This window comes from Diaporthe batatas (genome assembly GCF_019321695.1).
Source record: "Diaporthe batatas strain CRI 302-4 chromosome Unknown Contig00015, whole genome shotgun sequence".
NCBI lineage: Eukaryota > Fungi > Ascomycota > Sordariomycetes > Diaporthales > Diaporthaceae > Diaporthe > Diaporthe batatas.
The window spans coordinates 1,201,459-1,215,479 of record NW_025408562.1 but is presented as its reverse complement, the minus strand read 5'-3'; the positions used below and the strand labels follow the sequence as shown (position 1 = coordinate 1,215,479).

Genomic DNA, 14,021 nt, shown 5'->3' with positions numbered 1-14,021 from the left:
CTGGTGTTAAATTCCGTGCTCTGTGAGAAGAAGCAAAAAGCAGACGCTGAGCTTTGTCTTGAAGTGATCTCCTGGAGAGCGTTTCAAGATTGCAGAAAAAGCGATGTGCCCTCTCGCTGATGCCGAAGCCCAGCTGTCACTGCGCCCCGGGAAGGGGGTCTTGCTGCATGCGCTGAATTCCCACGGGGTCACGAGGAGGACATGGGAGGCGAGGTAGCAGGCGAGCTAGGATCGACGAACCCCAGGCCTCCGAGATGGCCAAGATAGATGCGCGATGAAGAGCTGAAAAGAAAGAAAAACAACGCTGAGGTCGATGCGGCAAAGCCATCATCGAGAAATACGATCTGGCGTCAAGGGCCCCGCCGTCGGTAAGTAGAACAGGCAAGTAGAACAGGAAGGGCCAGGGGTCACAAGCAGTGGGCCCTTGGGACAAGATGCGCCCGTGTTCTGTCGGCCAAGATTGAGTGCTGGGTCAGGGTCACCATGTCTCGGATGGGCATATCATAGTGTGTACCGTCTGGTCGGATCCCCTGGCATGGTTGTCCAAGGCTGATAATGTCGATGGGAGGTGATGAAATAGATTGCCTAATGGCCAGGGGCGCCTCAGCCGTACGGTACTATGTAGTATCGTGATCCTCTGCAACATTGAGGGGCAGCTAGCGCTCCGTACAATGGGGAACGCGACGGGGACAAGCAGGCGGGAGGGGGGGGCGCGGCAGGTCCGTGGCGCGAGCGACCGTTGCGGTGCCCAACCTGTCGGGTTTTGCGAGATCTGAATCTCAGCAGAGTGGGGACGGGGCTTGTCATGATCAGGGCGACGTGTGCCTGGTCTGGGCTGGGCTGGCTGGGCACTGGGAGTGTGAGTGGGCAGCTGGTGCGGGTGCGAGTGCGGTCAAGAGGTCGTTGGAGGAGGGAGGACTCGCAGACTCGCAGGCCCGCAGACTCGTAGACTCGTAGACCCGCCGCAGCCACACCGGAGGCGCCCAGGTGAGGGCGTCGACGCCTCATTTGATGTGCTTCGACAATGGCGACCGTATGCGGAAAGGCTGGGCGGCGGCGGGGAGGTAGCGAGGTGACACAAGTCGTCGGTGGCCCCCCCTTCTGATGGGGGACTGCCACAGCGGAGAGGAGGGGACAGAGAGGCCAGCTGAGGCTGTGGGTGGACTGGTGGACTGGTGGACTGGTGGACTGGGAGTGGCCAGGCAGGCGGTCGGGAGCAAGGGCATCCGAGATTTCGCACCTCCACTGCGCTGGGATCATGACGATGTCGTCCCTGCCGCCCTCCCAGTTGGCAGCGAGAGGGCGGGAGAGGGAGAGGGAGAGGTAGCCACGAGGGCATGGGTCCTCCTGGGTCGTGGGTCCTGGGGCTTGCGTCCTGGGGCTTGGGGCTTGGGCCATGGGCATCTGAAGCAAAGTGCACAAGATTTGGAAGGCAAGGTTGGACGGGGTGGACTGGACGGGGTGGACGGGGTGGACGGGGCGCAAAAGGTTGCTGGGCCTGCCCAATGGCAGCAACAAAGGCCTCTCATTGGCAACTGGTCGCATAATTGGGAGTGCCTTCAGCTGGAGCCTCGGGCCTGGGCCTTCCCGTTTTGAGCGACAGATGCACCGTTATCCACAACGCTGCCGTTCGCAAGCTGTGTTCGGGGACGGAAGGTGGGTGGGTCCTGGACGGCTGCTGGGCCCACACTGACAGCATCCATCTCTTTTCTCTTGAGTGCTGCACATGATAGATATTATTCCACGGCTCTCACCGACGTGACATTCCCCTGCCCAGGTCAGGCCGAATGAGGCTCGAATAACGAGCCAGTTCGGAGTTCTTGGCTGCATACATTCTGTAATGACGGTTATAGTGGGGAGGGGAGAGGAGGGAGCAGAAGAGTGTGAGTGAGTGAGTGTTGCGCTGCGGGTGTGAGAGCCGTAACGGCAAGATAGAGAAGGACTCGCTGCTCTGATCTGGGGAGACCCGCTAGCCTGTTGCGGCAGTATGCCATCCAGACCCTCCCTTCTAACTTCTAAGTTCTGAGCTCGAGTGCTGTCGGCTCCAGGCGGGCGACGTGACAGGCCTGGCTGGCAGGGCCCGCTGGGGTAGTCCCTGCTGGCCTGCCGCGACTCCGTCTCTTGAGTGTGCAAGACAAGAGTTGCGGAGGTACGTAGGTACGTACCCTGTAGATCCCTGACCCCTGACCCCTGCTCCTTGAACTCACCCATGTTCCGCCGTCTGCAGGAGATCTTCCTTGCCGAGAAGAGCTCCTGGCCTCCTCGCCCTCGTGGGTACCTTGTCCCCACGGCGCGACTAGGCCTGTCCACCAAGTACCCCGAGGTCTGATCTGGGGTGATGCTCTCTCGCGCTGGTGCTGGTGGTGGTGGTGGGCCCGCCCTCCCGGCTAGCACGACCTGGGCAGAGAGACTTGTCCAGAGTCTCTGTCCCTAGCGTTGACGCCGCCCCCGTCCGAGAGCCCATGTACTCGCTGGCAGCGACACAGGCTGCGAGCTACATCTGCGTGGGTACACAGCTTCGTTGTAGCAGAAGCTGGGCAAGTACCCCGTACTGACGCCGCCGCGGAGGGTACGTAGCTACCTGGCTACTTTGGCTCGGATGACCAAAAGCGTCCCCTGCTAGCCCACAACTGCCCTCCCCATATAATCCTCACAAGTCGGCACACTTTCGACTTTGAAACATCCAACACTCTCCACGATACAACCAACTTCTCTTCCATCGTTGGAACCTGTTGTTCACAGCCAACAGTCTTCTGGCCTTGCTTGTGGAATCCAACGCAGACAACGCTCCAACGACAAACATTACTACTTCTAGCACAACGCCTGCCTCTCATATAGCAGTAGCTGGCGTGGCCCAGTCTCATTGTCACTCACCTCCATCGTCACCACAACCGCCCATCACTATATCACCCTCGCCATGACACAATATCCCATCGCAAATCCGGGCCCCGGCCGCCCACGCAAAGCAGGAGGGTCGTGGACCGCACAAGAGAACTCGAGACTCGTCTGGCTCATCAAGCGGTATCCCAACCAGAGCCAGCTCCACTGGGTCGAGATCGCCCGCGAACACGGCACCCGAGATGCAAAGCAGTGCCGCGAGCGGTGGGACAACCACCTCAAGCCCGGCCTGAACAGGGACAAGATCACCCCCGAGGAAGGTGAAGAGATCATGCGGTGGGTTGCCCTGAATGGCAACAAATGGGCCCCTCTGGGCCGCCACTTGGGCCGCCCCGAGAACATGGTCAAGAACTACTATTACCAGGAGAGCAAGAAGTCCGAGCGCGAGCGCCTCAAGAAGGAGCGTCAAGAGGACCGCCGCCGCGACTCCCACTCCAGCGCCCTTCCGGCGTCGGTCCCCATGTCGCGGGATAACTCAGGCAACGCCGCATACCCGTACGGACGACGCCCGCAGTCCCTGTCGCCAGTGTACACACCAGCCAACTACAACAGCTACCGGACCGCAACAGCCCCGGCGTACCAGCTAGACCAGCAGATGTACCTGCTGTCAAACCAGACTCACTATCACCACTACCAATCGCGACGCACCAGTGTGGCGTCCAACGCAACCAACCCTCCCTCTCTGGCCTCAGACCACGGCTCTCCCGCAGAGTCACCCCGTGCCGGGGCAGAGCTGCCATACCCCCCGGGACAGTTCTCGCTCCCGTCAGCGTCAGCCTTCCCACCACAGCCCGTGGAGACGGCACTGCCCTCCCCCCACGAGCTCGTCGAGGGCGCGCCCGCACACAAGCGGTCGGAATCCTGGGGCTCAACATACTCTGCTCATCACAGCCCCAACGTCCTGCCAATCCCCACCGGGTTCACGGACGCCCAGAGGCTGCACTCCATGCAATCGGCCCAGGACGCCAGGCCTTTTCCCGTCGACAACATGCGGTTAGCCCGGCCTTCTTGCGACCACAGATGGTCAGCACCCCGGCCGTCGGCCCCAGAGAGGCCCCAGCAAGCGCTCTCAATCCCATACAGGCCCCAGCAAGCGCCCTCAACCCCCAAGAAGTCCTCGGATCCCCGCCTGTCTATCTCGAATCTGCTCTCTTGAAGAAGAATCACAAGGGAGACTCAGGCTCACACAATCTCCTATTCTACCCCACCGCTCAACTAGTCGGTTTTCTCTGAGAGACCTGAGATCTTTTTGCTATTATTGTGTGTCTGGTCAAGATTGTGGACCAGTGATGAGTACGATTAGTCTTTTGGGTATTGATATTACTGTTGTTTGGCGTTACTAAAGACGGGGCCCCTTCCAGGGGCTGTCAGCGGCGTACCGGTCTACCTGCAGGAGAATCAAATTTTGGGATGGTTATTACTGCATAGCGTGGGAGTTCACGGTCTGGTGGGGAAAAAAAAAGGAAATTCCAGGTCGGCGGCGACTTGAGGAGAGGGAATTGGACCACCCTGTTATTTTTTCCTTCCCGCTGTACACTCATTACAGTGGGTTCACTCAACTTTGGGGGGAGAGAAAGAAGGATAGGGGTCGGGTCAGGCCCCTTCATGATACCCGCCTGCCCTGAATGATGCCACTTTTGGAACGCCCCTGAGCGTGTGCCTCTTTTTTTGCGAGACAGGAAAAAAAAAGTCCAGCGCAACGGCCTTCACGGCTTCTTGCTACAGACTCTTAGCTCTAGCGGAACCTACCTAGTATCTTGTTTAATTCGTGAATAATACAACATTCTAATAGTCAAACACCGTGGCGCACGAGAGAAATTCCTCATCTAATCTAACCACAATGTCAACGTGAACCGTTTTCCCCGCGTGCCTGTCTGATTATCTGTCTCGAGGTTTGCCCACACACACACACACACAAGAGAGGTACGAAGGGAGAGCAGCAAGGCAGGCAAGCAATGAAGGCAGGAAGTGGCCAGCCTGGGGAGGAGGGCCCAGAACCCAAGCGTGGAATGATCTGGGGCCCCTGGGCACCCTGGGGTTCCTCCAGATTCCGCGGTCGAGAATGAACAGGACTCAGCGCCACAGCCGTGCTGGCAGGGCGGTAGAATCACCCCGGCGGTTGATCGCTCGCCGGGGCGGCGGGCGCCCAGGGGGGGCAGGCAGGGGCGGCCTGCTGTGGAAAAAAAGCTCGGATGACTACGAGGCAAGCGAGGCTAGTGGGTGGAGGTGGGTTGTGTGTGTGGGGGGGGGTTGCTCCCTGTTCTGGTTTTGGTGATCGGGAATAGACAGATAGACAGCACAGCATAGCACAGCACAGCACAGGTGGGGACGAGAACAAGAGTGGTAGGAGGGCGCGAGAAACGCACGCGGTACACACCACACCCATGCCATGCCTTGGCTGCCCTCGTTGCCCGCTGCGATCCTCTTTATTTTTTTTGTTTTCATGTCCTCCTCCCTCACTCGCCTGATCCAGCGAGCTAGCGAGCTGGTTTATGTGGAGGGTGCGTCCCAAGTGAGCTCGCTCCGGGGGGGGGGGACGGTCAAGGGCCAGGGCGGAGGGGAGGGGGGTAGGGGATCAGTCACATCATACAGTACTCGCCATCCGCGGTACGATCACTGGTTCCTCCCATACATCCATACCTGATCTGCTCTCCGCCCCCCTGCCCGGTCCCATGTCCCTTCCCCGGTCCCACATCCCAATCCACCGGGTTATATTCTAGCTGGGGTGAAACACGGATAGGCAACCTTGGAATATAGTTCGCAGTAAGTAACGCCCTTTCAGACGCTCGCGCTCGCATGGGAACATGTGTATACGGGGCAAGGCATGGAACTTCTTCGGGGATGGGTTGATTGATACGAACGGAAGCAGGGAAATGCAAGGCGCAGCAGCACATTGTTTCTCGTGTAACCCCATATCACGATATAGCTATATTAAAAGCTGTCCATGAACAGTAATGCTTGAGAACAAGTACGGACAGAGAGCGTGAAAAGAAAAGCTTCGAATCTGGGGCTGTGTAACGCGAGATCTTTCCATGCAGTTCCTTTTTTTTCTTGCTCTCCCCTTTACCCTCTTCTGTTGCGACCCCCTGGCCCGTACACACAGAATTCACGGGCCAGCGAGAGTTCGCAGTGTATGTGTTATGGTGCCTGCATGTCTCGGTGATCCTGTCTCAGATTCACGGTTGCACAACGGCTGGGGCGGTATTCTCTTTCCGGTGAAAGGGGCGGGGGAAGAGGGAAAGGGGAGACAGACACACACACACACAGACAGATATTGGAATTCTGCGGACTGACTCTCTTTGTGTGCGGAATACACGCCGTTTTTTTGGCACTCGTTTTTTTTCTTGAAGATGATCAGGCACTGATTCAGACGGTTTCTCTTTCTTCATGCCTCCCCCGCCCTTTGGACCGGCGCCATGACATACCTACACAGTTTGGCGGGGAGGGGAGAGGGGGGCTAGGCTACGTGGGGTGTGTGCAAAGTCGTTTTTTTCGAGACCATCGTCGGGCCGTCCCCATTGTCCTCAGCGAGGGCACGCTCAACGCCATCTGCATTGCATCATGGTCGCACGGCGGGCCCTTTCATGCACAGCGGGCATCGAGAAAACGGTCTTTGCGTTTTCCCCCCGAGCAGACAGGCCGCACTCGGACAAGTCGTTAGTTACCTAGGGGTTTTGGGTCTCTTGCTCACCACACACCCACCCTCTCCGTCTTTTTGCCCTCGTCGACTGACTGGCAAAAGTTTCATACCACGACTCATGAGGTGAAGACGCCAGGTGTTTCGAAGAGCTGAGGAATCCCAAGCCCCGGGCGTGCCCATTGGCACGGCTGGCTAAGGGAGAGGCGCGCCGTGGCGCCCCTCTAGTGAAAACCTGCCCTCCTGTTTGTTTTGTCCCCATCAGGATCAACTCATCGGTTTCCTCGTTGGGACCGAACCACCACCAAGCCCCCCAAGCGCGCCGCCCCTCTTGCGGGAGAGATAGGGCCCAGCCAGCCTAGCTCCTTCCGAACGGGCACGAGAGAGAGATGACAAAAAGAAAAAGGCGTTGAAGGGTGGAGCTAGCCAAGGTTGAAGACAAGTCCCAGAGCCAGAGCCAGGCCCGCACCCGGGAGCCCGAGGGGCTGGCTGGGCTGGACTGGCTTCAGGACACGAACGGCTGCCACAGACATCAGTGCGGTTGCATGACGTGAGACAGACGCTGTCACTATTCCTGCTGGCGCCTTCCGGCCTCGGCCTAGGATGGTTTCCTCGCGCTGCAGCTTGTCTGTCTGTCGTCCGGACAGACAAAGGGGGCCTCGGCTTGAGGGGCGGACGGCACGCATGCGTGCAGCAGCAGCAATCAAGTCTGTCCGCCCATCCTCCCATTGATCGTGAGGCGGCAGGGCAAGAGGGAGAAGAAGAAGCACTCGCCAGCGCAGCGGAGGGGGCGGGCGGCCGGGCCCAGCCACTCCCGCCCGCGAAGCCGTTGCTCCTTTGTCTGTCTGTCGGGGGCTTGCTTGGGGTGTTGGGTCTGCCGCCATGGCCGTTGCGACGGTTGAGAAAGCAGCAGCCGAGGTGTATCTAGTTCCCTGCAGGGCGCCTGCGGGCGTAGCTCTCTTGCCGTGCCACTCCGTCTGTTTTCGGGCGAGCCACTCGGGGGTCCATCAACCGCCCCAAGTTTTCGTTGCGTGGGCGCCCACGGATTCCGTCACCACCACGAGGAAGTTTTGGGCCCAGGTGAGGAGGCGCCGATCCCGAAGCGAGGGGAAAAGCAACAAACAGGGAAAAAGAAGAAAAGGCCACGCATTAGGGGCGCCCGTCACCTGAGGCGGGCGGGTCGTCGTCGTCAACGATATTTATCGCATGCGCATATCAGCCAGAGAGTGCATGTCGTTGTCGTCGTCGTCGTCCTGTGTTGTATGTGTGCCCCATGCCCTGTGGCGTTGGCGCCGATCCGGCATCCTTGAACGTCAAACGCAAGAGCTGAGGGTGAGCCGGACAGTTGGGATGGACGTCGTCGCTATGATCGCCGCTACCCACAGCGATGTAACCCTCGGGTAGGGTATTTGAGAATCTGGCATCGGGCCTGGCGACAAGGGTGGTGTGTGGGCGGCCCTGGGTAGGACCTTGGAAGGCCAAGAGGCAGGCAGGGTGCCGACGTTCCGGCCTCGGTAATAATAAATGTGACGGTGGGTGCTGGGCAGCCAGCCTTGAATAGTGTAGAGCAGACCCCTGCCCTTTTCCACCTGGACCAGCTCTCTTTCAGCGTGGCATTCGGTCGTCGCTGGCTGTTGGTGCGTTGGTTGGATGGATGCAGTCGTGACCAAGGACATATGCACCCTGCTGCTGGGCGTGTCCGGCACCTTGGACCGTATGTGCTGTAGTAGTAGAATAGATAGGTATACCCGATGATCACACGCCAGCTGCAGGGCTTGTGCACGAAATTCGGCAGCCTGGCACCAACACACCATCACAAAACCTCGCCAATCTCGCAACCGCCCGATCGCCGTTGACAAAGGCCCCGGGACAGCACACCCACACCCACACCCACCCCTCGACTCCTCGACCCCTCCCATCACCTTTCCCACCACCCAATCAACCAACTAACCAGCCAACTAACCAGCCAACCAACCAACCACATTCCGCCCAAAAGCATATAGCAGAGGGATGCTAAGACCGTAGCCAGAGCCATAGCAGAGAGCTTATAACCAGCAGGGCCCAGCTGCTGCTGCAGGGACGGAGCTACGCAGTATGTAGTGACCTGTATGTATGTACGGGTCTGAATCACTGGTGGCCCGGATCGGGGCTGGAGATTGGCAACGCCGCGATGTCACGCTGGGGCTGGAACCATGGCCCATGGGCGGGCGGCAACTGATGTCTCCGGGCGATCAGCGGATACTTGAGTTGACGCTGGCTCGTCGCTTGCGGCCTGCCAGAGTGGGATCGCCCCGGCGCCTGGGCTGAAGTTGGAGCCAAAATTGGAGGACAAGGTCGTCCCATCCCGGACTTAAGACTGGGAGAATCTCGGCTGATGTGGAGTCCTCACCCCCCAGCCGTACCAGCAACGCCCTGTTGTTGCATTATTCGGGGCTGCGTCGCGAGAACCCCAACATTTTCGAACCACACCTCATCAGCACCTTCAGATGGTTTTCTAGACCTTTTTTCATCATCATCATCTATGCAGCGGCCAGACTATTCCATACTCCGACCCGATAGCGAGCACTGTTCGGGTGGTGTGGCTGATGATACCACCGCACAGGCAGGTGTTTTGGGCGCAGTGGACGCTGGCTCGTGCGGCAGGCAGACTGGCAGACTGGCAGACGGGAAGACAGAAGACAATCAATCAATCTGCCTGGGCTGCTGCTGTTCGCTCCACGACAACAATCAATCCCAAGCAAGAATGCCCGGCCGCGTTGTCCCCCGTCGCCCGGTAGATGAGATGACCCCCACCGAGACAGACCGCCACGTCTCGAGTCTATAGCAGGTATTTGCGTATTGTGTTCGTGTCATACATGCCACCAGGAAGGAACTAGTCAGATGCCCATCCGGTGGTGCGAGATGGGCAGTCTCTGGCTCTCCCCATCCCAGGGCGAAAAGAAAGCTTTCCAAGGGCCAACCCAACCCAACCCAACCAAGCCCAGCCCAGCCCAGCCCAGCCCAAAGGAGAGTCAACAAGCTCGAGTGCCGGACGGGGGGGCGTCGGCCATGGCTGGGCCCCCCAAAAACCCTCGTCTGCATGACATCGAAGGGGGGGGGGGAGCGAGCGACCTGACCTGCCGTAGCCCCAAAGCCTGAGCCGCATAGCTGGGAACAGGCAGGGCCAATGGGCGGCGCGGAGGCAGGCATTGGGCCCCCAGGCCGCGACTGCACAGGGCAAGGGTTCGCTCTCTCTCGAGAGAAGAACTTTGCAACTTCCCACACACCCGCCCGGAGGGGCCCGCCGCCTGGTGTTATGTGTGTTGTTGTTTGGGGGGGGGGCTCGACCACTTGGCGGCGGCGGCGGCGGCGGCGGGCGAGTAACCTTTGGTGGGAGGAGAGGTCGAGATGGAGATTGAAGGGTCTCCGCGGTCGGTCCCACTCCACGTTGGTCAGGTATCCCTCGCTCTCTCGGGCGGTAGGTAGACACATGAGGTGGCAGGCATGCCTTGGTTGGTCGGGCCGGGTGGGCCAGGTAGGCAGACCACTGCAGGTAGATGGTAGTCGTAGGCACAGGTCAGGATCTCCTGTGTGCTGTGCTCTGTCAGGACCAAAAAGGTCACAGGCAGACAGATTGTGCCCGTGCCTGTGCCCGTGCCCGTGTAGCGAGATGATTGTTGAGGCCCATCCACTGATTGAGATTGGAGCAGGCGAGGGTTGACGTCCACAGCTCGCGACAACGACGAGGGTTGGCTCGTCTGGCCTGTCCTCCCCGGCCCTGCCTGCCTGCCTGCCTGCCTGCCTACCTGCCTGCCCTCTCTCCCTGCTTCTCGAAAGTTTCCCCCCAGAATCGGTCGGGTGACACTGCAGCAACGGGGTGGGCACTTCGGTGTACAACCTCAATCTATAATCCAAGACAGTCGCCGTTCTGTGTTCCCCTACCGAGCGCCGAGAGCACGCACACCCTGGCAAGTGCAGTTGCAGTTGCAGTTGCAGTTGCAGACCGCAATGCAATGCAGCCGCGCGCAGCTGCTGCTGCGATGCACACACGGTCCGTGCCCCGCGTCCTCGGTATGTATGTACGCCTGTCTGCCTGTCTTCTGTCTGTATCTATGTAGACTATCCGTGTGTCTGTACTGTACCTGAGCCTGAGCCTGGCTGACCGGCTGCACGCCAGAGGGAGCAAGGGAGCATCGGGCGTACCTGCCTCTGCTCCGTACCCTACCTGCTGTCGTGGACTGCACCTCCTTATTCTCACCACACCCATACCAGACCAAACCAAACCAAACCAAACCCTCCACGCCTCGCCCGGGCTTCAGTTTCCTTCTGCTGGGCCGAAACAGCAGCCAGCCAGTTAGTCAGTTGTGAATGACTAACGACATGCGTCGAACCTGCGCGCGCCCCACCACACTCTGTCTAGAAGAAGCACGCCGCCGCAAGGCCCTGAAACCCGCGAATCTCGCATTCTAGTGTCCTTCTAGGAACCCATCACCGTCCTCCCGACCGTTCCCCCCCCCCTCTCGGCATCATCATCATCATCATCAGTCCCATCCAGGCTTTGCTTGTTGGTCTTGCGTAGAGAGACCAACCAAGGCAGGCAGGTAGGCTAGCAGGCGCCTGCGTGGGCGCGCCCATACTGTCAGGATGGGGAGCAGCCCTGCGAGAGACCTCGACTAATGCACGATCGCCCACTTCGCTCTGAAGCTTGTGGGCGATGTGATACCGTCGTCACTTGCTTGCCCGCCCGCCCGTCCTGATTAATACACTCCGCGCCAGTCAGCCCTGGAGTCCTGCAGTGCATAGAGAGGATGAGCGAGAGCGCCCGTCGCGTCTGGGCGCCCCCGTCCGGTACCGTGGTCGCCCGTTCCACCCGGGGGACAGAGACGCGCGTAGTCCCTGACAATTCCTACGTATTCGGTGGTTCAAACCTCTCCACACACGCTACCCGGAGCATTTCTGGCCGCCGTCGAGGCGTTACACACAATCCCTGGCTCGGGACCAGACATCAACAAAGAAGATTTAGCGGCCGTTTCCGCTTAGGAGCCCGTCATGCCGATCACCTGGCGTGGTTGGTCGTGGACAAAGGAATGCGTGCCAATCTGGACGCGGAAACCCAGCCCTCGAACCCCGAAGCAGCAAACTCACCCCTTTTTAGGCCATGTTTCCGCGCGTTCTTCCCGGGTTCCGGGATAGACATGAACCCAGGCTAATAAAGTGCTCACCCCATCCGGGATGGGAGGAGGCAGGCAAATGATAGAAGACGAAGAATAAAAAGAAGGTTCGTACTTCTGAAACAGGAACACGACGCTGTGCAGGGCTGTTGATGTGAGCGGGCGAGGGAGGAACGGCAGATTATAGAGAGCAGCCCCCGGTCCATTGACACTCGCTCGCTCAAATCACTTGTCACATTTTTGTCCGGCGCCTCGTGACAGCCGTTGAGAAGAAGTTGCGTTGCGGCCCTCGGCCTCGGCAGCCTTGACATTGCCGGCGACACACGCAGCGCAGAACGGCGGCGGTTTCGGCGCGGCCCACCCAGCCCTCAACGACGCTGCCAAGTGCAGGACAGGCCGGACCCCTACCTGGGTAGAGACGTGGGCAAAGCATGCGGATGTTGTCTCCCAGACGACCCCTGGCGGCTGGCAGATGTGTGCGCCGCAGCGTAGCGTCCATCGTGGTGCGCCCTTTTTTTGTTGTTGTTTCGTCGCTGCGTGCTGTGATGTGCGGTACGGCTGGCATGTGCTGCGCTTCCCCGCGAAAGAGTGAGGGCGTTCGAAAACGCGCAATGGCCTTCAGTTCCTTGGTACGCACGCCCGGTCGGGCGGCAGCGAGGCCTCTCCCGTCCGAAAAAGTTTCAACTCGAAAAAAAAAAAAATGGCGATAATAATGAACCAGTATTAAGACCCACGGACAAAAAAAAACGGCTGAGCCAAAAGAACACCTAACCTACCTGATTCCCTGTCCCCAGACGTTTGAACAGGCGTTCAATGCGACCTGTCATCCGGCGCCAGCAGGTGGGTTGGAGGGGTGGGTTAGGGGGGTGGGAGGCGAACTTCAGACCCGGGGAACCCTAACGTGCAACTTTTTGTTTCGACTGATGAACCCCATCAGAGGATCGATCTTGGGGGTCTCGTCTGGTGTGTGTTGTGTGGGTGTGTTGGGGGGGGTCCTGGGGTCCTTGGCCGCGAATTGAAACCTTAAAAAAGCAAAGAACGAGAAATTACCATGCTAGGAAGGTCAAGGGCGCAACCGTGTCAGATGATTGGCCGTACCGCCATCTGCAGGCTCGCGACCTCGACTTTTAAAGGTATCGGATGCTGCCCCTGGGCCCAGAACCCACCCACCCCCGCTGTGCAGGAGAGCAGGGCACTCCCCACCCGCGACCCGGCTGGGGGGGGGGGGCAGTGCTTGCTTGCTTGCTTGCAGCTCCCCCGTCCAACGGCTGGGTTTGGTGGTGGCATCATTACAACCGCGTCAGAAACCCTATCTGGGTGCGACCTTTACCTGTATTGTATTCCACGGTCCTTTTTTTTTCTTTTCTTTCGCTCTTTCAGACGAGGTGATGTCATCCCATTGTTCGTACCAGAGAAAATCCAGTCCCCACCCACTTATCCTGAGACGAGGTATGGGGGGGACCTGGGCGGGCGAGGAGGGAAAAACACAGCCAGTCCTGTTCCGTCTCTTTGCAGCCCGAGCCTGGACGGAAACGGTGCAATACGTTGGTCGTGCGGGCTGGGGCGGGGGGTGGGGGACCGTGAGACGGTAGGTTAGAGAGAGAGGGCACGGAGAGGAAAAGGTGATTGCCCAACTGGGCAACCAGCTCTGCCAGGTCCCACTCCGTGCAGACCCTCCCCCCCTGTTCCGCCCTCCCGCGCACCACAGGCCTGCTCGTGGTACCTACAACTGCAATCCGCACGCGCACAGAACCAAACCCACCCGCCTGCCTGCATCAGCGCATCGTGTTGACATGACAGCCTCATCAAACTGACAGATCTCGCATAATCCTGTTCTTCTTTTCCTTTTTTTTTTTTTTTTGATGTTTTCTTTTTGTGTTATTTTGGTCCAGAACCTCTCCTGTCAGTTCCCGGCCGGGCCTGCAGCCACGTCGCCGACATCCAGGGTAGATGCGGGCATGCCATGCATGCATGCCATGAGGACAGACAGGACAGACAGACAGACAACGCCCTCGCAGCACAACGTCCGGGGGTGGTGGGGGGGGGAGGGAGCAGCGGGCGGCTGGGCCTGCCAGCCAGTCAGACCTCCGTCCCCCCAGAGGGCGTCAGGGCCTGTCTGTCGGTCATCATTGGCTGACAGGCAGGCGGCTTTTCAACACAATGCTCTTCTGTCTGTTTCTCCCTCTTTGCCTCTGCACATGATGACGGGATCTGGTTATGGGAGGAATCTGTCTGGTGCGGCCGGGTTTCACGGACATCCGCCCCGCGGGGAAACGAAACGGGACGATGGGGGCGCCACCGCTGCGCTGGCATCTGGAGCTGGCGGGTGGCTGGCT

The 14,021-nt window shown here is 59.3% G+C and overlaps 1 protein-coding gene across 1 annotated transcript; it reads left to right on the top strand.

Annotated features, from left to right (window-relative positions):
* The first annotated feature begins 2,651 nt into the window (after window positions 1-2,651).
* Window positions 2,652-4,692, top strand: KVR01_011196 (uncharacterized protein). Its single transcript, XM_044794423.1, has one exon. The coding sequence runs from the start codon at window positions 2,918-2,920 to the stop codon at window positions 4,052-4,054; it is 1,137 nt and encodes a 378-aa protein (XP_044639571.1). The 5' UTR covers window positions 2,652-2,917; the 3' UTR covers window positions 4,055-4,692.
* The last annotated feature ends 9,329 nt before the right edge of the window (window positions 4,693-14,021 follow it).

Coding starts and splice junctions, on each gene's coding strand:
- KVR01_011196 (XM_044794423.1), top strand. CDS start 2,918: ATGACACAATATCCCATCGCAAATCCGGGCCCCGGCCGCCCACGCAAA.